The sequence below is a fragment of the Fistularia commersonii genome, chromosome 34 (genome assembly GCF_037954325.1).
Source record: "Fistularia commersonii isolate RoL2024-O1a breed Wild chromosome 34, RoL_Fcom_v1.0, whole genome shotgun sequence".
Taxonomy (NCBI): Eukaryota; Metazoa; Chordata; class Actinopteri; order Syngnathiformes; family Fistulariidae; genus Fistularia; species Fistularia commersonii.
In genome coordinates, this window is record NC_141317.1 from 6,596,117 (window position 1) to 6,623,620 (window position 27,504).

Here is a 27,504-nt window from a genome sequence, read left to right on the forward strand (position 1 = left end):
TCACATTTTCACACTCCGAAAGTGGTGTCTTCCATGAAGCACAAAACTCGGGCTGTGGGTGAGGGAGAGCTGATGTGGAGATGAGAGTTAAAAGCGAACACCAGAGGGTGGAGCATCACATGCCGACCCCTGCTTAACAAGTGATGTCTCTTCTGTTGCTCTGCCCTTCTCCTTCCCTGCGGCTATTGACACTGAGTTGTGTATTTTTCAGAGGCCCCGTTTATCAAGCGTGATATACTATACTGTATATTCATGACTGTGATATTAATTAAATACACAAACACACACACACACACACACACACACACACACATACATATGTATGTATGTATGTATATGTATATATGTATGTATTATGTTTGTATGTATGTATGTATGTATGTATGTGTATGTATATATATGTATATATGAATATATATGTATGAATGTATATGTATATATACTTATGTATGTATATGTATACATATATGAATACATTCATGTATATATATCTCTATTTTTTAATGTATGTATATGTATATATTTGCATATATGAATATACATGTATATATGTATGTGTATGTATATGTATATATGTATGTGTATGTATGTATATATATGTATTATGTATATGTTTGTATATATATAATACATACATATATTACTTATATACATATAATATATAACACTTATATGATATAATACTTATATACATATACTTACATACTTATATATGTATGTGCATGTATACATATATATATATAGGTATATGTATATGTAATATATATAATTATGAAAGATACGTTTATGTGTGTGTGTGTGTGTATATATGTACATATATATATGTATATATATGTATATATATATATATATATATATATATATATATATGTATGTATATATATATAATCTTTACATAGTGGTGGAGGACCTTGATAGCTAGTCAGCGTAAAGCAAAGTGCTTCATTTTAATAAATCTTGGTTTAAACATCACTCACAACAGGTCTGTAGAACTAAGTGAAACAACTGTCTGAAAGCATCGAGTTCGGAATAATTTATGAAGAATGATTCACACAACCCTAATGCAAACAATGAATAACTATTCATTTATTCAAGGAGGGGAAACCCAAAATTTACAGCACTTACTGTTCAAACTGTAAAAAAAACGATAGAAATGAGTCATTTTATACATACAGTGTGGGTATGTATAAAAATATGTTACCATTTGAAATAAAAAAATAAATAAATAATTGAAGTGCTTTAATCAGTTTTGTTTCTAATTATAGGGGTATCAAGACACATCATAGAAAGCCAGTTCAGTGGTTAGGAAACACTTCAATTTGGAAACACTTCAATTTTAAGGCGCTCAATAAATCACAAAATGAAGTAATAAACTCTCTTGATCTAACTACTTGTGATTGTTGCGGCAATTAAGAATTACCATATACAGTTTAAGCTCTCAGTATGAACAACAGAAATATTTCCCAGAAATAATTCTGTCATTTTTATTGTGCCATTTTATTTCCGTAAGGCGTGAACAAACATTGTCCGTGTGTGAGAATTGGATGTAAATTATATTCTTGCAGACAATAAAAATAGCAAGTAGAAATTGTATTCTTTGATGTTTTCATGGAAAGATATGAGTTTCAATAAAACAATGAGGATTTAAATGCCGCATATAAATGTAAGTGTATTCATCTTTCAGCTCATGTTTTAAAACAGAGGCCTGATGCAAGCGCCACTGTTTACTTCCACGACAACCATTCCTCACTCTTGTCTGTTTCAGACTGAGTGGGTGATGAGGGCACATGTCTTTCAGCATAATGCAGTGCAGCTTTAAAGATCGGTTGTTAACATCATGATCGAGGACTACATTAGTGGCACCGGGCACTCCTTCATTGCAGTGCTGGAAAGGCATAATTGACGTACCCAACACATACACCCACACCTGTATGGAGATACACACACACACACCAGGGAAAGAGAGGATTCTCGGGCGCCTTCACAGATGCACAAATACACTCTGATGTACCCTTGTCTCTATTCACACACCCACTCTCACTCCCACACATTGGAAACCTAGAAGTTGATAGGTGCAATTTTAATCCAAATTAAATCCCACATGCTGTGAATTTAAATAGGCCTATTAAGCAGACTAATTAACTGATGTTTGTTCTAGGTTTTTTTTCAATTCTTTGTTTTTACTTTACATTCTCTATACTTTTAACGGCTATTTTTTTTTGTAAAGTTTATCAACAATTGTTTTATCTGAAGCTCTGCAAAACTTTGTTCACTACTTTGGATGTATAGTATATGTTGTTGTTGTGTGTGTGTTTGTGTGTGTGTGTTTGTGTGTGTGTGTGCGTAAATGGAAACAATGTGGGGAAGAATGAAAGTAAAGTAATGGCAATTTTCAGTGGACTGCTCCTCCTGCAGTTTGCAAAACCCCATCAATATATATATATCACAACTTGCATCTCAGGTGGAAAAATGTTTGGAAAAGCTAGAAAGGTTTTCCAGTATAATAATGACAATTTTAAAAACAACCCCTCATAATGACCTGGGAGATGGACTTTCCACAACCGTATCACTTTCAATGAAAAACACAGTTAAATGGTTTAACTTAACACTGGATATCCTGTTTTGTTTTTTTTTTTGTAGAAATTGCCATTTGAGAAAATGTGCTTTTTGTTTTCATGATGGATGTGTTCTGAATGCAAATCAGGGGACTTAGAAAATGTCCATCACTCAGCTCAAACCATGTATTTGGAAAAAACAAAATGCTTTCCAGCTTTCTTGGAAAAGTAAACTTATTGTGTTTTGTCCTTGACCATAAATTACTTTCATTTTGACTGGTCTTATATTTTATAATAAATCATCTTTAATGATGATAAAGGCCCAATGATTGGCCTTGTAGACATCTAACTGTTTGTAAACTATAAGCCTTAATTATTCTTGAAGTATACTAATCTCTTTATAAAAGCTTTGTAGCTTCTATGGTGAAGAGATTTTGTGTTTATGGCACGCACACACACACACACACAAACACACACACACTAACACAGACAGTGTAACAACTAATGTTTTTTTTATTCAAGGTCCCTGACATCATGCAGCAAATAACTGAAATGTGATATGTCATATTGTGACATACTGTATCTATTTTGCCATCTCCATGGCAACCACTGATCCAGCTGCTTTAGATCACGGTCAATTGGACTTCATCACCGACATGAGATGTCTGGAAGAAATGGCCGTCTGACATTGTTTCTCTGAAGTCTTTTCATGTGGCTTTTCACATCAGCAAACTTACACCACCGTTACCGTTCCAACATGGCCACTCCAACATGATGCAGGTAAAAAGTGACTGAGTTTGCAACAAAAGCAATCAGCACACAACAACTGGTTCAATTTAAGTGGATGTGGAGATAGACATCTGGCTAAAAAGGCCAAGATGAGTTTTTCAAGGGAGAAAAACCCAAGATCTGGCTTAACAACTGTTGAGTGCTTAAAGACTTTGGAGTTCTCGCAATAGAGTTTGGAATAACAGTGAAACCCTGTTAGACGATAGTAGACCCTTTTGTGACTGGAAATCCTGTTGGTATTGACGTTCTGCCCAGGTGGGTTGGTTTTTTGCAAGAATATGTCAATGTATTTCAGGTGCGACATTAAGCAATCTTTAACAAGCCGCTTGTTACAGATGCATTGCACATATGATTGCAGGCAGAGACACGGCCGTGCTTTATCCATTTACAGTGAGCTTGTCATCTGAGAGGTTTGAAATGAGACATTGGTAGCTGAATAAATTAAAGTTATAGATTAGCCACAAGTGCAACAAAATACGCCAAGACATGGGGGAACCTAGGGTTTGGAAGCCGTAAAACAAAACAGTGCATTGTAATGTGTAGGACGTCTGGCCACTGTTGGTGCCGTGCTGCCTGTAAGATAGAAAGTCTGGTGGTAGATGGCACATCCCTGGCTGGGCCAGAGTTTCCACGAATTGACACAAGGTTATGTATGAACGTGTCCCTGGGGTGAGTCATTAATAAGCATCATAATGGGTTTGCATCTCTAAACAGGGCATTTTTCATCATTTATCAAAGTAACAATTTAGAGGACACAGATTTTTTTTTTCTCTTAGAAGTCAAATACTCCATCTGATCTGCTGTCATCCCTGGTTGTCAGCTGGCTCTGGCAAATGCACATCTGATTTTTAAGTGCATCCAGTTTAGTGAATTACTATGTCGAGTGTCTTAAAATACAAAGAAGGCCAAGCATCTGGTCTTCAGTGATTCTGGGTCAACAGTTACAGGCATTAGATGATACTTCGAGTTGATATTAGTCTCCGAGGTATTTTACAGTAGTTTATCGAGGAAAAAAGGTCACTTGCAAACTGGTCAAGCACATTGTTACATCATCTAAAAAGAAAGAGCTCACTGGTTGCCAAACCATTAATACAGAGAGGAAAGCTTAAATGGGGTGTGAGGCAGACCGTACATTTTAGCAGCAATGTTATGATCTAGTCATATTAGGGTATTTGCATTTAGTTGGATTTATTCTGACATTTTTGTCATTCACTGATAATTATGGTAAATTAGCCAAAATATATTTCAATTAATTGTGCTAATACTCTGAATATTCTGATAAACTACAGATAATATCTATGTGACTGATAGACCATGATAATATGATGAAACTTTTTTGCCAAACAGAATAAGCACTTTTAAGACAAAGCATGGGGGTAGTGCTCAGTGCATTTCTGTGTGTGTTTTTAATATTTTAAGGACAACTGAAAACACACACACACACACACACACACACTCATACACACACACACACACACACACACATATATATACATATATATGATTATTATGTAGGTAGCTGTTATAGTTGTGGTAGCAGCTTTACTCGTAAAACCAGTAAAAGTAGTACTTGTAGTACTTGTAGCTTTTAAAATATAGCAAAGTAATAATAAACACAAGAACAAGAGTGGTAAATAAATAGTTCATAGACAACAGTAAGTTTTGAGTTTATCGACTGAGTATCACATGGCGAATTTACTGCAACAGAAGCAAACTGATGTTTAAAGATGACACCTCCCAATACAAGTAATGGTATTTGCTGGTGCAAACGACCACATCTCCACTCAGCCTTCTTATGGTGCTTCTTTCATAGTGAATAAAAACATATTTGCCAGAAGATGGTCAGGTACAGCAGAAGCGAGTGATTTATGTCACATAGGCAGCTCTCCTTTTTACAAATACACATTCTGGCACACCTGACCAAGCGGTCAAAACGCATTAGGCTTCATGTCATGGGACACGTTGTGAGTAACAATATTTCAACCACATTCAACCTATGGAAAAGAAATTTAGTTATTTAAGCAAGATAATAAGTTGATTCCATTTCTAGAGAGTCTAGTTGAGCTTTAGATTCATCAATCACTTGCTTATATTAGTATGCATTAATATAATTCATGTATTTGACAAGTGCTACTTTGATAGGAAGTGCTGAAATGTGAGTATATGTGACATGCTTTACAATACAGACACAAGACACAACACAAGACAGCACAGAGCCATTTACTGATTTTTATTGGTTCAATGCAGATATGCACCATAACTTTTTGTTAAATAAATATAAGTAACAAAGTAATTGAAGGTTATAGATAACATTATAAGACGGAATGTTTTCTCCTGCAAAATCCAAATGGCCCACTGTCATTCCCAAACATCAGCAAAGGGGTAAAACACACAATTAAATCAGTTTTGCAACATCGGCAAACTTTCCCTTTGTGTTTCCACTTCACATTCACATGCATCAGGGAATTGTTAAAGGTGAAACAAATTTGCCCCCTACTCTAAGTAATTAATGGCAGAAAAGTCAAATTTTCTTGTATACATTTTCATCTGCTGAAAGAATATTGTCATCATCTTGCCGGCCCCTCTGTCAGTTGATGACAATGTGGTTAGCATGTGTCCAATAGGCTATCAAATATATTGTGTTACCTTCAACTTATCTTTCTTCCGAAAGTTTCTCTAGAGTTGGTGCTTTGTCACTGATTATAACAATTTGTCCGATTCGCCATATTTATTCAACAGACAAAATGATTCTTGCTTGAGGAGCGAGAGAGGAAGAATTTAAAAGAAACTGACTGCAACGAAAAATGGTCTGAATTTTTGTTTATTTTTCAGTCCTTTCTTTTTTACTGATTCAATCATTTTCCAGCTCATTATTTCCTACACATACTTGTTTTCCACCGACAGTTTTATCCGGTTTTTACTCCTTATATTCTGTGTTTGATCCCATGTACAGTGTGTTAGTGTCCAGGTATAGATCTATTGGTTGGCCACAGAAATTTTCAGGGGAGGTATGGAGAACAGAAGTGGATGTTTTTTTTTAAAACATCATCTTCACTTTCCCATTGCTTATCCATGGCCAAGTTGCAGTGGCAGTAGCCTGAGTAGGTTCTTTGGCTGTACAACAGCAGTCTGGGCGGCAAACAACTCCAACATCTGACTGCGTCTGTGCTGCTTCCACAATCCCACTACATCAGCCATTCACATGCCGTGCCCAAACTCTGCTGTCTTGCTTATCCGTGTTGGTCCTAGCCTGCACACATCCTGCCTACGGTATTTTTGTTGATTTATTTTATTCTCGTCATTTCTATTGCCACTCTTTTTATATTGTCCTTCAGTTCTGATTGTGTATTTTTCACCCTTACTTTTCCTTTATGTTGTCCATTATTATCCTAGATGTTGCTGTTGTTATTGTTGTTTTTACTGTTGCTGTTTGTTGTTTTGTTTGTTGTCTATTTATTCATGGATATCTTGCTATCTTCTGTCTTCTGCCTTTATTTATATTCATATTCATATTTATTTTACTTTATTTTCTGACATTATAACAGTTACGTTGCTGGGATAAAGGAATTTCCCCCATGGGTATCAATAAAGTTTCTTATCTTATCTTATCTTATCTTATCTTATCTTATCTTATCTTATCTTATCTTATCATATCTTATCTTATCTTATAAGATAACAACTTTATTTATCCCGAAGGAAATTGTTGTGCCAGAGTTTCAAGTAAAACATAACAATAATAGATAATAGTAGGAAGGAGGGAGAATAAGAAATACAATAAAATATAAAGTGTCAAAGTTAAGGCTATCAAGTGTTTTAAGGTCTTAAAAAGTACAAAGATTTGATTTATCTTATCTTATCTTATCTTATCTTATCTTATCTTATCTTATCTTATCTTATCTTATCTTATCTTATCTTATCTTATCTTATCTTATCTTATCTGAAGTTCTTCCTAGGGAACCCCGATGCTTTCCCAGACAAGATGGAATTCATAAACCTCCCCACATGTTCTGGGTTGACGACGGGGCCGTCTACAGTGGACACGCACACATCCTGACCCTGTCTCCAGGGCCAAGACCAGCCACCATGCGAAGGCCAGCTAATTCCAGCTAGCTGTGTCCGAGACCTTTGTTTTCAGTCATGACCCATCGTTTTTTTTACCATAGGTAGGAGTTGACAGTGATATTTAGAGCTACACTTTCTCCCTCGGCTCCTTCTTACCCACATCATACCAATGCAGGGCCTAAATCACTGCGGACACCACGCCGTCCCATCCAATTTAGCTCCATTCTACCCTCGCTCGTGATACTTGAACAAAATAGTTGTGAAGAGTGAAGTGCCGGGATTCAGTTCAACAGCTTGGATGAAATCTGCACTGTTCCATCTGAAACAAAGATGATTTGCTTTTTGACTCTATCAGTAACTTTCACCACAGATATGTGCGAAGACCAGTTGGAGACATCAGCTCTGCCCTATACGTGGAGGCCGTGTCAGTTCTCAATATTGTCATCATATTTTGGACCATTTTGGGCCCCCTACCTCGTGCTTCCGACACTATTGATTCTGATACCATTGGGACACAACAGTACAATCTCTGCAATTAAATGACATTATTAATCCAGGAGGAAGGATGAAAAATATTAGTCTTAGTAAGGACTTGATCCTGGACATACATTATTTGACAAAATTTGTCAGAGCCTATAGAATTTACATTTATGGTGTAGATTTTCGTAAACAAAGACCAAGTTCTTTCAAAATTGACAAACTAAAAACTTGATTTAAACCATGTTTTAGTACTTGATAAAACTACAAGTGGTCTTTTATTTAGATTGTATGTTGAAATCCAAAGGAGAGTGAGAAGAAAATGTCTATTCAATATAGTTTAATAAATGCAATTGCTCAAAAAATACTTGAACAAGTTCAGAGGTCGTCTGTTTAGTTTAGTCAGACAGAACAGCCTTGGGTTCTATATTTCTACTGTCTATGGGCATTGAAAAGATTTTACCCACAGAACATTTGATGCAACCTGGTAAGAAAGAAGAGACAGTACGCACAACATCGCAATCCCTCACCTTGAAACGTTAGAAATTCCCTTGATAAAAGGCTAATAAGCCTAATCAGGTCTGATTAATTACACAGATAGTGGTTTTGTTTGCCAGCCAAATTGATGGCTTTATCATTGTTTTGCATTCGGATGATTGGGTGTCTCAGGTGGACCTGGGATTACGTAGACCAACTAAAGGTCATTGGTGCAGCAGTTCAGAAGGTGTGGTGATTTTTTTTCCACCATATAGGGAAAAGCATGAGGAGCATGTTACACATTTTGAAAGGATTATTTGAGGAGTGCTACAGATTCACTCCTAGGGCTTTATTATGATCTGCTTTTAAATCAGCTATCACCACTGAACACCTCCTTAAATTGGAGCAATTGCTATTGACACTGATATTACTTAAACACTGCACATTTATTTTCCTGTCAGATGTTTGAGCATTTATCACATTGCTGTCTAATCGTGTCAAAATGCTGAATTACATCTGGTCAACATGTACAGTGCACCCTTCTCAATAATATCTTTTAATATCTAATAATATCTAATATCTAATATATATCTCAAAGATAATATCTAATAATGTATTAGAGCATAGTTTTGTTTCTATAAACCTCTCAACTCTGATTCTGATAAGGTCTAACACCACTTTGTACCTGCATGGACTGGTTTTGCATTTATCTTGTATATTCAACATGAGACAAAGGAGTCACTGCAGTGACCCGCATTAACGAAAAACTCTGTGGTGCCGTTCATATGATTTGTATCAGAATCTGATATTAGTCGAATACAAGAATAAATCTAAATATCGTCTCAGAGCAGATAACGATATTGCAATTGTGCTGAGAATTTTTATCCATCTAATTTTAAACAGTCACAACATTGAATTGAGACATAGTTATTGTACTGACCTCAGGTACATCTGATTCAACTTTGGCATTTAGACTTTTCTCAAATCAGCTTCTCAGTCCACTGTGTTGGATGATGTAGATGGCTTCCATGTACTCTTAAAAAGTTGTATGATGTATTTATTTATTATTCAGTCATTCATTCATTATCTATCACACTTATCCTGCACTCAAACTCACGGAGGGCTTGAGCCTTACTGGTTGAGAGTCTGGGTGCACCCTGGACCGGTCAGACCGCCAGCTGATCACAGATGAACACATCCATTCTCTCCTGCACACATCTTGGCACTCAAGGGTCTCCGATTTTATGGCATACCGAAGACTACCTGAAGGAAACTTACACAGGGATTAACAGGGAGAAAGTGCAAACTCAACACAGACTTCCTTTTTTTTATTTTTATAATTTTTTTCATGACAGTTTAACTGTATTTCATGCTTTCCGTGCTGCTTCCCCCTTTGCAGGCTCTGTCCCTGTGTGGTATCTTAGACTTCAGAAGAGGTGCAGTGAGCCATTTGCTCTATATATATCTAACTTAATGATTTATTAATACTCTCCCCAGTATGTGCAGAACTAAAAATACAGCGGTGCCAGCACACCACATGGAGCATCGAGCTTGGAAGGGAGCAATGGAGGCTGATTTGTCAACTCAGCAGCTTCCCGCTGTTAACATCGTGCATGTCCCGGATGATCCAGGGATTTGGGTTACCTGAGAATGCAAACTACTCTTTGAGTCAGCACTTAACTGACCTAAACAACCTGGCGTCGACAACAAGGAATCAAAAAAGAAAATGAGCAAAATCACTTGGAAAGATGAATTGAATTTCGGGTTTAATCGTATGTGCGATCAGCTCTCGGGCTAATTTTGACGGGTATCCTTTCTCTTTCTTCTTGAATGTATAGTATGAATACTTCAATGCAGTTCTGATCAACGAGGTGGATGACGAGGGCAACAACGTGGAACTGGGAGGGGAATTTATTCTTCAACCCAATGACCACTTCAACAACCTCTCAGTAAACCTCAGCCTCAGTGTGGTCCAGGTGCCAACGAACATGTACAACAAAGGTATGTTAACTTTTTCGTATCATATCCTCTTTAAAAGAAAAGAAATCTCTGAGATTAGCTGGAAAACTGAGAATAGCGTATCAGTACAACAGTATAAAGCATTGCTCTTCTACCAAAAGACTGAAGTTGCACGGACAGTAAATCTTTGGATTGCGTCTGCCACACACTGACTTCATTAGCCGCTGCGTATTAGCAGTTAATAATCAGACATTCTGCTAATTTGCCATCCTCTTGTGTCTAATCTATAAATTCATAGCTTTGTACAAAGCACAGTGGACAGAGTGACTATCATGTGGGCTTAACCAGGCAACCAGAGGCAAGAAATTCTATGAAAAGGGGGAGTAAATTAGACAGAAAGTAGGTTAAGTCAGACTGATGGAAGGGCCAAGCAACAGATTAATTATAGCTAGGTGGAAAAAAAAAGTATAAGTAAGTGAGTGTCAGAGAGAGACTGACTGAAATGGAAATAATTGAATGAAAGTGCTATGAGGGTGAAGCTGGCAGACCAGTACAAGGAGAATGGGAGTCATTTTGATTTGACACAGGCAAATGAGCACAATCACACGCCGAGAAAGAGCGAGGGCGTTTTAAATCTGCAGGTTTTGTCCATTGGTAGTGATAACCTGGATTTATTACCCGGGTCTGCAGAGTTCTTGTTTATGGGTGAAATCTCAAAGATTTTCAACGGAGAACTGAAAGGCATGCCCAGAGGAGAAGAAAGGGATGATGAATTTTGTTTTTCCCTACATAGTTTTTTTTCAGATATGAAAAAAGAGAGGTGTGGTCATGCAGGTGGAATGTTGCTTTGGAGAGGATAATACATCAGTAAATGTCATTTTTAGGAGATGCTATCCTATGTAAATCATAAGAGCGGTCTCACAGGTGACGGCAACTGAAAAAGACCTGTATTGTCCCCGCACACCCCTGGAACAAAACGGTCAAGATGCGATTGAATTGTTGACTTCGACCTTTTAGTCAAGGCATTTGAAAAATACATTAAACATTCAATACTCACTGGCACTTTGAGAAATCGTGCTGTCATTTGGAGAGGCTCAGAAGTAATTGGACAATTGATGGACATCTATCTTCATGGCCAGCGGTTGCCCGTTTCCTCTATATTCCTCGACACAAAATTGTGGGGATAAAAGGTACGAGCGGCATCAGGGGTGTTTTAGCTGTAATCTGTTCAAATGTAACAAAGTGCTTCACAACTGAGAACATCTTTTCGAAGTGCCGATAAATAAGGATCCAGACCGAACTGCGAAAGTTAAAGAAATAGGTTAGTCTTAAATGGGCAAGTCAGTCAGTAAGTCTGTATTTACTATCATCGTAGATTGTGCTGTTTGTAGTAAGCCCACAAACAAGCAGTGATTTAAGACTGACTTAAGTGAGGAGTCTAAGCCTTCAGTGTCGACCATCGTATTATTCTTGTTGAATCTTTTGCCCTCTTTAGCCTCTGAAAAAAATGTAACATTTGCCAAATTCTCCTCTCCGGTCTTGTGTTGACCGCCTGATTTCTAATTTGCGTGGTGTGTTTGCTGGCTAAAAATGGGACCAAGTGTATTTTCACATGTGGAAAAGTTCACATATCAAAGACAAGACCGATCAAAATGGGGAAACAGCCCAGCAGCTCACAATAACATTTGATGTTTTTAAAAGGTTGCCGTGTTTCATTGTCGCAATAAGATCGGTATTGCGGTTTTAATATCAGTTGCCAACTTAGAAAGAGCTGTCTTTGACACAGGGCTACTCTTTGACTGATTTAGTCAGGAATTGCGAACCCATGTCTACTCGTGTTAATAAATGGCGGTCATGCACATTTGTTCTACATGCCGCTGAACAGCTTGCTGTTGTCCGTGCACTTCATAAATGGTCTGACGGCAGCGCTTGATGAATTGCAGGTTATATCAGTGATAGCATAGAGCCACGTAGCCCCGATGATTAATTGTAGGATCACTGTGGCCCATCCAGCATACATCTTCTACCCTGACATTGCAACCATAACATAACCTACATCATCATACTTCATGACACTACTTAAAGGAGCATGTGCGGGGTGAAGTCATGCTTGCAAACATTTACGGCTTGTGTCTGAGATGCGAAAGCGAGCACAAGCACACATCTGCCGCACTTCCTCTTCATCCTTCATATCAGCTACAAATGTCACTTTCATTTTACCTCATGCGATCACAAGGGTTTTATTAAACTGGCGTTGGATTTATTTCGGCGCATTCGCCGACGTTAACGCGGAGAAACGCGGGAGCTCTATTGGTCCAAGTGAATTAAGTTCTGCATTAGATTAGATTAATCTAAATGGCAGTCGTGAGAGAGAAGAATCCGTACGATATCTTCTATCGTGACAGTTTATAGTAGATGCTCAGACCTCAGCAGAAGTGACTGGATAATGGAGCCTGGATTCTATCCAAACGTCTTGCGATTCCAAAGGCAAAAAGAGGTGTAGGGCGTTTACTATCAAGAGAGGGTTTTGCTCAGTAGCCTCCAGAAGACTAATTCAATCATGTCTTATTGGCATGACTGTTGACAGCAGACCAGTGTTGCCAGCGGAGGAGATGATGGAAAATCGGTTGTCTGCGTTTCATCTCTTTGTCCATTACGTTCTTGGCCGCCTGTAATATTTTGCATTGGTTTCCATCTGTCTTCCTCGCTTTTCATACAGCCCTCCAAGGTTTTTGTGATTCTGTCTTTCTTTATAATGGCACCCGTCTATATTTTCAACAATTTTCTTCTTCTAACTCCTCAACCTGTCTATGACCCGTGTGTGAATGTACCAGGCAAACAGACCGACTGATAAGATTTTTGGCTCACAGGAACTTCAACTTTTAAAATATCTTACACTTCAATAGAAAAATAAAGAAAAGGAAAGCACCTATTTTACATATTGAAAATATCCATAGGTATTCATACTTTTTCTTGCCTTTTTACAGAGTCTATTAAACCTTCTCTGCATGGTGAATGCCTGATAGTGATTTATGGATGACTGGTTGGTGTGATTTAACTCTGGCAGCTTTTCTTTTGGATTTTTCCTTTTGACCTTTTCACTAAGACGGGGCTTTTCTTTCTCTCCTCTCCATTCTCGTCACTCCATTGTCTCCTTTACTCTTTAGACTCTGCAATTGTTAATGGAGTGTTCTGGTCCGAGGCTTTGAATAAAGTGTTTGTGGACAACTTTGAGAGAGACCCGTCGCTCATATGGCAGTACTTCGGCAGTGCCAAAGGCTTTTTCAGGCAGTACCCAGGTAAGTGTATGTTTATTTGTTAGTACCGTGTGTGTTTTTAATGAAGCCGCTGCCTCCCCGGAGCACGGGGATGGGTGTGTGGGGATGATGCGTGACTGGCAGGTAGACACTGGAGGCCAGCAGTGTGAGGGGTAAGTAGGTTAGATAAAAAGGAGAGGGAGTGATGGTGAGCGGGTGTGAAGAGATTAGAAGCAGGTTAGGAAGATGGATAAAATTTACATTTTTCTTATGAAGTGGAATGAATATGAACAGAAGAAACAGATTCAAAGGAGCCTATTGAGTGGTGTTTGGAAAATGAGTGGTGAGGATCTTCTTCCTTAAAATTTTATCTTTTGACCTTTTGAACCTGAATATAGCAATTCTCTAATGACAGTTTTAATATTACCTGCCTTTGTCTGTATCTGAGAAGCTAAAATATTCTCTACTCTGTCTATCTGAAGGATTTTTGCCAACATTTATTGCTCTGACCTAAAAAAACAACAACAGCAAAAGTGACTAGTTATTCTTTTCTATCTATCTATCTATCTATCTATCTATCTATCTATCTATCTATCTATCTATCTATCTATCTATCTATCTATCTATCTATCTATCTATCTATCTATCTATCTATCTATCTATCTATCTATCTATCTATCTATCTATCTATCTATCTATCTATCTATCTATCTATCTATCTATCTATCTATCTATCTGTATGTTTAAAAAAATGACAAGGGGGAATATGTACTTTACTATATAGACCTATTTTCCATTTCTCTTCATTTTAAATGCCACAACTGCAGGTTTTCACATTATACCTTTGGTCTTTTCAAATCACTTTGGCATTTTTGCAGTTTCAGCCTAGAAATCATTTCCTCACGTGAGGAAAATAGTTTCCAAGTTTAACATCAATTCAGTTTATTGGGGCAAACTCAAAAAAAGGTCCGGTTGATGTTGCCCACATTGCATTGTTGCTTTTAAAATACTTGCTAAAACCAATACCAGTAATGCAATTTTTTAGTCCTGCGTACATATGAAATACTAATATTGATTTCACTTAAAATACATAGAAATCATATTTTTTCATAGAAGATATAAAACAACTAGTTAGTTCTAGGAAGTATTCCGCATACGTGATACTTATTAGTGGTTGTATTGAAATCCTTTTTTAATCAAGTGATATATTAATTTCCCTGTTGCAATTACCCAAGGAATCAAATGGAAACCCGATGAACACGGGGTCATAGCATTTGACTGCCGAAACCGGAAATGGTACATCCAGGCCGCCACCTCTCCGAAGGACGTGGTGATCCTTGTTGATGTCAGCGGCAGCATGAAAGGCCTCAGACTGACCATCGCCAGGCAAACTGTCTCCTCTATACTGGACACTCTCGGGGATGATGACTTCTTTAACATCATTGCTGTAAGTTCAAACCAATTGCCTTATTTTCCACAATATTTTAGGTGTTCCATAAACCACAACCTCCTGAATATTGGAAACACAGACACAGGACCACATCCTCTCCTCCTAGGCTCAGAGGATGCTAGGATGCTGAAACAAATCAGCTTTCTCCCCTGTCACGCTCACAACCAATTAGCAGTCAGCTGAATGAAGATTTGAACTCAAAAAAAGACAGTCGTGATTGGATCCTGCCTGAAGCGCCCAAGCCATTGTTATCACATCTCTCTCTCTCTCTCTCTCTCTCTCTCTCACCCTCTTTCTTTGTGTGTGTGTGTGTGTGTGTGTGTGTGTGCATGTGCGTGCATACTGGCGAATATGTGCGTATGTGAGTGACGCTGTTCCACATCAAAACCCAGTTAGTGACTTTGCCAGCTTGCATTCTCCCTTCCCAGAACAAAGTCTTCATTATCATCTCATATCCTAATCGTGTTATTTTGAAAATTATTCTTTTGAAAAATGCAGAAAAATAGGATTGAGAAAATCAGGCAGAACCATATTGTTTTTCGCTGATTACTGTTTAAAAGGATGCATCAATATGACTCATAGTCTTTTCTTTCCTTTGTTTTGATTTGTGCTCTTCCTCCTGACATGTAAATTAAATTTCTCCTCTAGAAAACACACCTCTTTCTTTTATGGACACAATTAATTGTCATGATTTGAGAATCTTCATTTACATTGAAAAAAATCTAGGGTTGAGATTTTCTTAAGCTGTAGCACACACACACTATGTCTCTCTCTCTCTTTCACACACACACACACGCTCACACGTTTGCACAAATATAGATTAGAGCAATATTGTACGGTTTTAGAAGAACACACTTTCATTCTCTTCCATAGACTTTGAAGTCTAATTCATAGTCATGCATTAAATGGTGAGTATTATCGCAGAGTGGCAGACACACCAAACAGTGGCTACACTGTAGGCTGTGTGTGTGTATGCCCTTTTTAAGTGAACACTCAAGTTGAGTGAACTTAACAACTTTTCAAACCTTTTGTAAACTTAAATATTAGATTCAACATGTCTATGGGGGGTTCTCAGTAATCCAGGTCATGGTTAATCCTTGTCAAATCTAATTGTTGCAGCTGGACTTCATGCCTTCTCTTGAAGACATTTCACCTCTCATCCGAGATGCATCTTCAGAAGAAACCTCTCATCCAGTCATTCTTCTGAAGAGGTCTCTCGGGTGAGAGGTTGGACGTCTTATAGAGAAGAAATCAAGTCCAGTTGTTATGATAGTATTTGACAGGGATTACATCAACATGCATTTAGGACCCTGTATATATATTCTAATTGATGAGATGAAATACTTTGAGTATATTTATTGAATTCTTTCAGTACAATGAGGAGTTGCATTACGTGGAGCCATGCCTGAATGGGACTCTGGTTCAAGCAGATGTGACCAACAAAGATGTGAGTTTATCGTTTCCTTCTCGAAATCCTATAATAATCTTCGGCTATTCATAAATTGCTGTTTAGTTACTCGTGCCGTTGTTACTTTTTTGACTTTTGTCTTCGAGTTCCCTGCTGACTACATTCGCCCTCTCCAATCCTCGCAGCAAGGGGGCAAGAAGAAAAGCAACACGTTTTAAAATTTGCTATTAATTGGATAAATGCCCCGTCTGTCGATTAATACAACAGTGAAAAAAAAAACATGTTCTGAGAAACAAATTCAAGACAATAATTGCATCTCTAATGTTCACAGATAGACAAAAACGCTACAATATATTATTAGACTATATCAAGAGCAATAAAATGACTGTTTCAAGGGACAGAAACTCTGAAGTCATGCTGGGTTAGTGAGTTTGCTTCAGGCATAAATTTTGGTTGTTATCCTGTAGGTTTTTGCCCCCCCCCCCCACATTATTTTACAATATCAAATTGGATATGTGTCTTTAAATGGTCCTAATATCACTTACTTTTTAACTGCATTTGGAAAATCATACCCATAATATCTTTTTACATGCAAATTTCTAATCCATTACCCGAGAGATCTTTTCAAATGCAAATGTTGTAAATCCATTCTGAATGTTTCAGAATGATTATGAATAGATCACCGTTGCATCCATCTTGGTGCATCGCTGTTTAATGATAGCAACATAATGGGTGGTTATTAAACCAAGCCAGAATGTTACAAAAATAAGTTTCACTTACATTATGAAAATATATATTTTAATCTTTGACCTTGATCAACGGTCATTATCCCTATGTATTTTGGCCCCTCTCACACCAGATGAAATTTATCTGGGGCCATTAAACCTTTGCAAAAGGCAAAATTAAACAGAGAGTACATTTTTATATATAGTAATGCTGTAGGGTTTTCACGAATTATCAACCATACAGGAAAGCCAACCCATTTGGCAGGTGGAAGACAAATTAGAAGAATTCTCAGGTCGTAGAAACTCCCAATTATTCCCTTGCAGGCTGAAGAGAAAAACAGCGGGCTGTAGATTTTGTAGGAGTTGAGAAAATATATGAAGAAACTTCTTTTTTATTGTGTCACCTTGATCTCAAAGGGGTTTTCCTTGAAAGAAAAAAAAAAACTCATAGGGAACCACAGATTTTGAAACTTAAAAAAAATATTGAAGAAAGAAAGACTTAAAAAAACAAAATGCTTTTTTTCTTTTTTTTTCTTTGGGACATTTGTCTTCATGTCCCTGTCACTAGGCTTTGTTAGTGTGACCGCTGTGATCATTTTTGTGCGTGACACATCTCTGCAGCACTGAAAGATTTGATGTCAAATGTACAGTTCAGAACCTGCGGTGCTGCACAGACGGTTGGGTGTGCAGCGTGCGCACAGACACACCAACTACGCAGGCAACTTCAATACACTGCTGCTCCTCAGATTGAACATGGCCCGCTGTGCTCAGACAGATTACATTGATCTTAACGCGCACACAGGCATGCACGCGCTTACACACGCACATACTGTGCAAGCACTCTCCCTCATTCAAAATCATAAATGTGCAAGGTAAATTTTGTGCTCCGGGGTAAAGAGTACTTTTATAGGAACGATTAACCTTTTTATTCACATCAAAGCATTTGTTGTGCCTCTCTGCTGCGTGATGCTGGAGGTTGTTTTCGTGCACATACTGAATTTGTGTGTTGTGTTTGTGTGTGTGTGTGTCTTCGCTCCCCAAATGAGCAAGCTCTGATATAACCTTACGCTGCTTGGGTCCCCCACTGTGTGTTGAGAGCCTTTCCTCTTCCCCGAGGAGCAAAAGACTGGAGGAGATGATTGTAAGCCCAATGAAAGGGAAGGTGGCAAAAAAATAAGAAATCTTGAAGGATTACAGTGCATGTGGGGGGTTGATGTGGACTGTTCCAAGGTCCTTTAAAAGTGTGAGAGAAGCAGATATCGGATGAGTAACGGCTTTGATGCTTATTTTACACATGTAAGAATTTTGCTTATTCAAAAATACCGAATTATCGAGCAACAAGGGACTGACGGAAGATGTTATTTGGCATCCGTGTGAGATCTTTTGTCGCTGATACCGTTGAACTCATTCATTTTTAATGCGATGACACATTTCATTTCGACAAACATCATACCAGTGAGCCTGTTCATCAAATACACAAATATGTTAACGCAGTCCCGCCAGTCGATGCAACTTAAAGTGGACAAAACCACGTAGATATTGTGCTTTAGAAGAATTGGTGCAATCCAATTTGAAATTAACAATAATAGATAAAATCAATGAGATACTTTAGTTTTATCCTCCATGGAATGAGCAGATTATACAGTTAGCCTTTCAATTTTATGTTTCTCTCTTCCCATCTGTATCAGTACTTTCTTCACCCATTAAAATCAATAATGATCCCCCCACAAGACATCATCCTCGTTTTTTTTTATTGTCTCTTTGCGTTTTCCAGCATTTTCGGGAGCATCTCGACAAGCTGTTTGCTCAAGGCATTGGCATGTTGGACATCGCTCTCACTGAGGCTTTCAATCTCCTCAGCGGTGTAAGTACTTCACTCATGACCCACAACCAAAAGTACGTGCTCACACACACACACACACACACACACATATGCACACACATACTCACGGTAATGTACTTTGAACTGCACACAGAAATAAGAGCTTTGATGCACAAATTTAATTAGCACGCTGTAATTAATAGCTAAATCAACAGAATCATCCCAGAATCAAGTAAACAAGGCTCTTGATGACTCACGTTACTAGTTTGACATGATGGAAGGGAAATTAATCACTCAAGCCCACAAACATAACACACATATTCTAAAAAGTACACGTCTTTTGGTATTTTCAACATACTTTTTAATACAGTTAGCATCTGTAACATAATGCCAAGTTGTATGGAGATACACTGCTTTCTCCAATCTGAGTTATCTCTTTCTCTTTCCGCCACCCCTTCCCAAACCCAACCCCGTCCTCTTCAGTTCAACGAAACCGGGAGAGGCAGTGAATGTAGCCAGGCCATTATGTTGGTGACAGATGGAGCGGTGGACACCTATGATGCCATTTTTGCCAAACACAACTGGCCAGAGAGGAAGGTAACCTGTTTTGTCCACAGCATAAAAGCACATTATTCTTCGATTGTATGCCGAACCGCTCCAGTTCACATTCCTATTTTGTCTAGTTCAAAATGTTTTTAAGGCGGTAACATGTGCCCTAATAGAAGATCAGAAGACTAATGCCATTAATACAATTTCAACAGTATATTTCTGACCTTCAGGGATTAACTTCTGTGTTATCTTCATGTCTATATTTTACATTTTCTTCTTTGTGTTTAAATTCACCCCATCTGTTTTTGCTGTTTTTGATATTGTGGCGAGTCACGAATGTTGGGGTTTATGTTGATGCTTCTTTTCTGTGTGTTTTTGGGGTTGCTGGAAATTTTGTGGGTGTGGTTTGGGGTGCAAGGAATTATGTTTTTTTTTTTTTTACCCAGAATTAAGCTTTAACAGTTAGTTGGATTACAGGCTTGTGTGGCCAACAACAGCTATTGCTTATTAAATGGACGTTTTATCGTCATCCGGGTGTTTTCCCTGACTAAAACGCTACAATATGATGAATACAAATGATCTGATATGCCTGCGGTCCACTCTTCGGTCAATGTTATTTAAAATCGCTCAAAATATTTTCACATTCTTTTGGAGCTAATGGCCAACTGCCAACTTGGAGTGAGATTGTTCCTTCATTGTTTAATGCCTAAACAAGAGAGGCAAGACCTGAAAAGATGACCTATGCTGTACAATGATCTAAGAGAAGGAAATACTGAGAATTTATTACTGCTGTGTACAATATGAGAGGAGGGGAAATTGCCAGGATGCTGGAAGGCACCCATAATCATAGAAATAAGGTGTCCAGGAAAAGATGCAAGCAGGCCTGGAGATTGTAGACTGGTTGGCCTGACATCACATTCGTAAATTAATGGAAAAACGGGTTATCAAGAGATTAATGTACTCCCCAAAAAATTCAATTCATGGTGGCCTCATAATGGTGCTGATCCAGAAGGGGAAATAGTGGTATTGAACTGCTGATATGTCTGGAGGATGGAATCAGAGAAACAGGTTGCTGTGTTCTTGCATGTGGCCATGGTGTAAGAGGAATATTTTGAGTTAGGTGAGGACTTACTGAAATATCAGAGCAACACAGAAGAGAACAGAACCTCTCGGGGCACGATACAAAATCTGACTTTATTTCAAGATGTGCAAAAATTATTTGTTCATAAATATTTCACGGTTTTAGGGAAGGTCACTGTATGGTGATAAAAAGGGGCCAGAGGAAGGGAGATGAGGATAGTGAATGCAGGATGCAATGAAGCAAGTAGTAAAGAGGAAAAAAAAAATGATGTTTTAGTTTTTTCATCATAAAAAAGGTTCCTTACTTTGCAAAGGCCAGTCAGGCACAGTCCTGGAAAACTATGGAAACAATCAAGAGAGTGATGAGGTTTTGTAATTTTCAGTGTATTTTGATACCAGATTGAAACAGAGCAGGTAAATAAACAATGTTTCCAGCCCTGCACACACACACACACACACACATATGTATATATATATCTATATATATATAAATGAAATATCCACATTCATTAAAATGGTGAAAAAGTCAGCTTGGTGGGTTTGAAACCTGTCTCCATCTTTTTGGTTCAATTTAATAGCAATATTCTAATTAAAATTTTACAATGTTACTTACATATCAGGTGCCTACATGTACATTCACATGCACTGTGCAAAACATGGCATGCAGGCAGCTTTTGAAACATTTGTTTTTCACATCCTGTTTTTGGATAAATTAGAGATGTCGAAGCATTTTATTCTCGGTGAAGTTGAATTTAAGATAATCTTATACAATGCTAAAATAAATGTCTAACAGGTTTGTTAAATGCTGAAGGAGCACACGCAGAAAACCTAAGCGTGGTCAAAAGATATGATTATATGAGTTAAAAACCTTCCTTTAAAAAAATTATGATGCTGGTAAATATAATTACTGAAGAAATGTAACCCTGCTGTCTTACAAACAGCTCTTGGGAAGTTCAGCTCATATTGCTGTTTGACATTCTGAGCAAGAATTTATATTTTGGATAGACCACACACAATGTTTTTGACAAGCAGAGGCATTGAGTGTTCTCAGTATGGGGTCATCTCGGATCCATCTAAATAGATTTCAGCGCGGCCCTGTCACTGAGGACTGAGATGTTCCTCGGCTGTACTGTGAGGTAATGATGGTGTTTTTTTGACATGGCATGAAATAGAGGCTTTGAGCACAAGTTTGACTTTTTTTCAAGGTTATTTTCCCGGCAAGGGTTTAGGACACCTGATGGTGCAAACATTCAACAGAACCTCGTGCTTCATATACAAGTACAGGACAGTTTTTCTCTCATAAAAGTATTTCAACTTTTACAGCTAAGCCGTTTCTGACAGAAGATATGAATGGTTTATACATTTGTTTTTGTTTATTAATATTGTTAGTTATTAATACGACTCTACTTTGCACAGCAGTCCCCTGTGTTTTTGCATCTCTAGAGACCCCTTGAGAGAAAGCAAAACCCCGCCTCCTTCTTACTCCTGCCTCAAGGCTGAAGAGCGAGCGAGCAGGAAGAAGACGGGGCTGCGAGATAGTTCCATTTAGAAGAAGCCCCGCTGATAATAGAAATCGTCAGTCTCTGTCACTCTATCCAGCCCATCTCCCTCTCCTGCTGCTGGGGTTTAATGGCTTCCCCTCTAACTAGCTGTACGGCTTCACAATTGTATAGCCCTGTACCAAGTGGGCGTACCATTAAAAAAACAAAAACGCATGCAAATAAGTTACTTAATAATCTCCATGGAGATGGCTTTCGTGTTAAATGAAGATAGGAGATGCTTATTTGTGATTCTTTGTGTTGGATCAACATAACAGCATTTACAACAGCTCCTGATGAAGTATTACATATCCGGGTCCTCTAATGGATGCAATCAGGGGTGTTTTTGTTACACAAGTCATTATTTTCAGAAAGATGCTGTCACAACATCAGAATTAAATAAATACCATCACTGCACTTTATTAGAAACATTGCAACTAGAAAAGTTGTTTGCCCTGGTGAGAAAATGCGGAACTGCACGGTAAACAAATCAAGTAAATGTGGGAGGCAAGTCAGGATGGCGACTATGACACATGTACAGTATGTGAGGAATTAGTATAAAAAAAGCCACGTGTAAAGGACTGATTGCGATGCACATTGATTTGGGAGTTTAAACCGGAAATAGTGCCATCAGATTCAAATGGAATGCACACTGACACCAGCAGAATCCATAGATTCACATATTCAAATTTATACGCCTGAATGTGAACACAACTGTTCATATAAACAAGCTATACTCTCATTATACTACAAAGAGAGGTCATTTTCGTAGCGTATAGAATTTCAGCCAAACTTTTGCGAATTGCAGTATCCTAGCCTATTTTTAGAACTTTGGCAAACCGATATCAGTGTATCATGAATGAAAATTTTGATGTTTCCATTTATGTGACACCAACAGTAGTCCCTTGACCATTTTCTTAAATTACCAGGAAAAAACATGTGTAATCTAGTTGTTTTGGTTTAGGATGTTGTCACTCAGATTTATAAATCGTCGCCCTCTTAAAATAATCGCCTAAGTCATTTTTTTACAAAAATGTTTTTTTTTGCCTAAATCATCTCCTCATGATGCTGACCATCTCTGGCAAAATCGCCTACATCCTCAGTTAACAGATTGTGCCATTCTACCCCTTTAGTAGAAATTGCCTGTGTCAAGAGAGTCAAATGGTTCAGTTTTTTATGTTTCCTGAAAAATCTGAAAAAATGACTTAGGCAATTATTTTTTATGAGGGTGATGAAATGTTTGTCAACTTTTTCTCTTGGTCAGTACATTTCTGCATTCTTCTGAATTCGACAGATTGATGTCATTTGATATTTGACACCTACAGCCCGTCTCAAATGACCAGCTCACAAGGACAGAAATGGTCTTGTATTAATTGACAGCGTTGTCTTATTTTTTTTTAAATTTGTATTTTTTCTGTGTGAATAAGGTAAGTACACAGGCAGCTGTGAGCATCATGAAGACATGACACTTAAGTACTTTGTGTGTATTATAGATGCATTAACACAGAGCGGCTCTACAGAGTGTTTTTTAACGGCCTTGCAGTCGTTAATCCTCATTTGCAAGTCAGTGAAGAATGGCCGGTGATCATTTGATTCATGAAGCCCAATTAATCGGTTTAGACAAATGCACTTGCATGCAGTTGAAAAAAATACTTGAATTTACAGATACTCATTTTTGTTTTTTAAAACACACAATCATAAAGACAGGAGTAATATGAATCCAAGAGCTGCACATTTCACAATGCTGTGTCAGTAGCCATGGCAGTTTCCATCACCTGGATGGTTCTGCACTTGTGGTTTTAGAAATGTTAATGCTGGCTTAGCACAGTTTGCATGTTATTTTACTATAACTGTCCTTATACCGGTTTTATGTGGAAAAACAATTTCACGGCTACAATCAGTTGTGGTTACCTCCAGTTTTGACGGTGTGAGATTCGGATGTCCCCCCCCTCACCTTGCGGACAGATGAAGCTGTCCATGCCAGCGTCTGCCCCTGTGTGCAGTCTCTGCCAGTATTGTTCTTTTGTTCCGCTCACCAAGGGGCTACCATTCCTACCAAGAGACTATTCTGCAGCTCCTCTGTATGTTGGAGACTCATTGAGCACTGCTAACAAAAGGATGGCTTCTCTACTGTTTCACTTGGGATATACAAGCGTACAGAAGGGCCAGAGGAGGGCCATGACTGGGGACACTGTGCGTAGTAGGGACCAAGATTTTGTCTCTATGACAACTTGACTTTCTAACAAAAATGTGAAAGATGCTCACCAGAGGGGCTCTCACGGAAGACCAAATGTTTTATCCTGTAACAATCATAACAAGTCCATGTAAAACTGTTCCGGACCCAACGCAAGTTAAAAAAAAATGAATCGCTGCCGAGACACGCCCTATAAAATGTGAATAATCACTCCGAAACCAGATGTATGAAGGCACCCCAAAAACTAGATACTGAAATCGAAACTATTCATGGTTTCCCTTCAAAATATCAGATTGATAATGATAGATGTCCCTAATCCAAGCGATTATTGATCTGGGTTTAGCCAGTAATTCAGCCCCTGTACTAACCCCAATTCAACACAGCTCATGCAGGAGACAGATTACAAATATGCTGTTGCATGGAAATGAGGCTAGTTATTTACTGTAAATGTTGTAGTACTATGGCGATCGAAGAGAAAAGAATTATGCTCATATGCATTTGATTCAATTAATTTATATTTCTCAACTTCGTGCTAAATATTTTAAAATACATGTCACCTCACTTTAATACATTTAGTGTAGTGTAAAACATACAGCAGAGCTGAATAAATCATTGCAAGCTGAATTTGAGTGTTGCTGTATAGATAGAGGTGTGTGGACGTCTCTGCATTAGCACATTTGCAGCATAATCTTGTCCGATAAGTGCAGTCATGTAAGTTGAAGATTGCATGCAAAGGCTGGAGCCCCGGTTGTTGTCATCTATCCTCTGCTTAACTCAGCTGATTCATATTTAATCACAGGTCTTCTGTATTTTGAAGTCTGTCTCGGCCACCAGTGTAGGATTCAAGCACATTGTCACAAACAGACACTCTTATACATCTTCCTCAGGTATTATTTTTATTTTAGTCACTCTGGCAATTCCCTTCAAATAACTGACTATGAAAGATATTAGTTATGATTCAGATAGCTCAAAAATGATTGTCATTAACAGTTAAAAATAATAGCCTAGAGCTAAGTGTAGCAGTAACTACAATAATCAACATTATTTGTCTTGGTACCTTTAAAATAATTACAATTTAACTACTGGCTATTTGTTATAAATAATTTGCTTTTTATTCAATTATATGTTTCTTGCAGTACTCAACTATGATGACTGCAGTTATCTAAATTTGGAAAAATACACACACATATTGACATGTAGACATATGAAACACTTAACACAAAATATTTTATCATCGTAAAGGGAGGCAGTGAAAATTGCAGGTATGGGAGCCATGGCAGCTGCTCCCACAGAGGCTTGCATCTGCTCCAATATGGCAACCTGCTCCTCATTCATTTTCTCTCTCTCTCTCTCTCTCTCTCTCTCTCTCTCTCTCTCACACACACACACACACAAACACACATACATAAAATACAGTACATAAAGTCGATCTGGCCAACTGCACCTGTTGTGAGAGCCAAAACAGACCCCTGCTGGTGAAAAAAAATGCTATACAATATATTGTATTTTTTGAAACCTGTATAATCTAACCATTGATTGTGTTATTTGTTGAGATGGCAGAATGATTTAGGTGTTTCTGAATAAATTAACACCATTCAGCAAGGTGAAGGTCTACTAATCACATGTGGATAAGGACTGAGCCCGCTACACTGTTGTATTCTGTATTCTGATGTGATCCGTTCTATCAAAATGATATTAAAAGGACTGACATATGTTATCTGCTTTCTTTCTTCAGGTCCGCATATTCCCTTACCTGATTGGCCGGGAGTCAGCCTTTGCAGATAATTTGAAATGGATGGCGTGCGCCAATAAAGGTGGGATTTTTTAAAAAAACATATACAATAATTTTTTTGGTCCGAGAGTGGACACTGGGACACATTGGTCTTATATTTGCAAAAAGAAGTACGTTATATAGTTGTTTTTTTTCTTTAATTTTCAGGTACAGTAGTTGCACAGACATGTGCTTCTTAAGTGATCATCAGGCGATTGGTTCAAATCCGTCAACATGTCTAATTATCTGACAAGCGATTGCACGTTTCATTGCATCATCCTCTAAGATTTTAGCTGGAAGTGTCTTGACGACACACCGCTTTGCAGCTGCTTTGTGTGCGGTCATGGTTGTCTCCGTGCGTATGGAGCATGCTTTTCCAGGTTCTATATTTAGCTGGGAGGTGGGTGACAGAGACAGTCTGGCTCCATTTCCTCTAGCTGGTGCAGATAAGACGGGCGAGACACAGGTCACGTAAGGGATGTGTGTGTGTTTTCAGTTCTCACACGTATATATCTGTTTGTAAGTAAGAGGACAAGGGCATCAACAATTTTCCTTTCATGTGATATCACAGAACCAATCCACTCAGTTTGAAGGTGTTACAGCTGATAATGACATGTGCGTGTGTGTGTGTGTGTGTGTGTGTGTGTGTGTGTGTGTGTGTGTGTGTGTGCGTACGTGCATGCAGTATTGTTCAGGGAAGATATATCCTCTCCAGTTTGCTGGTATTGTGCATCTTTACTCTGCTTACCAGACAGTCTTAGAGCGCAGGTTGAAATAATATTCCCTTATCTGTCTTGTCACAACAGTCTGGGAGTGCGTTTTTAATCCATGCTGCACAATCATTCTAAAATGTTTTTGTTTTATAACGGATTCACACTGAAAAATTTAGAAAGCTAAAAAAAAACAACTTTAACTATGAGCAGTGACATATTTAACAGTTGGATATAAAAAAATGATTGAAACCAGTGACACTTCCGAATTAAAAATAACAAACAACAGTGATTTACTTACTGGCGATTGGTAAAGCGACAATTTAACTTTCACCCAACGGTGCACGTTATGCGTAATTACCTTTTATAAAACAATTCTGTGTTTCACAAATCTGTCCCCGTAGCCTTTGAGCAGAGCCAGGAATCTTATGATGTAATCCGATGGATTTTACAATGAACTTTAGTACTCCATAAAAAATCTACCGCCAAGCTGGTGTCTGTTGACACGAAGAGAAGTAGGTAGACGCGTTTTTATGTGCTTATCGCTGGCAGGGTTAGTTTATCACTGTTTGGGGTTAAACTCCTTTGTTCCTCTTCTTCTCTGAGATCTTCTGCTTATCATTCAGGGCAGCCACTACTTTAAGACAAACTGCCAATCAATGACAGGAAGAAAAGTGAGGC

At 38.1% G+C, this 27,504-nt stretch overlaps 1 protein-coding gene across 2 annotated transcripts in view; it reads left to right on the forward strand.

Moving 5' to 3' along the window:
* cacna2d3a (calcium channel, voltage-dependent, alpha 2/delta subunit 3a) overlaps window positions 1-27,504 on the forward strand; it is a 106,774-nt gene that overhangs the window by 39,293 nt on the left and 39,977 nt on the right. For both annotated transcript variants that reach the window (XM_086141220.1, XM_086141221.1), the window contains exons 5-11: window positions 10,199-10,361; window positions 13,487-13,618; window positions 14,812-15,023; window positions 16,399-16,473; window positions 18,934-19,023; window positions 19,465-19,578; window positions 26,078-26,156. In XM_086141220.1, coding sequence (XP_085997346.1) covers window positions 10,199-10,361; window positions 13,487-13,618; window positions 14,812-15,023; window positions 16,399-16,473; window positions 18,934-19,023; window positions 19,465-19,578; window positions 26,078-26,156 — 865 coding nt within the window. The remainder of the gene's footprint in view (window positions 1-10,198; window positions 10,362-13,486; window positions 13,619-14,811; window positions 15,024-16,398; window positions 16,474-18,933; window positions 19,024-19,464; window positions 19,579-26,077; window positions 26,157-27,504) is intronic.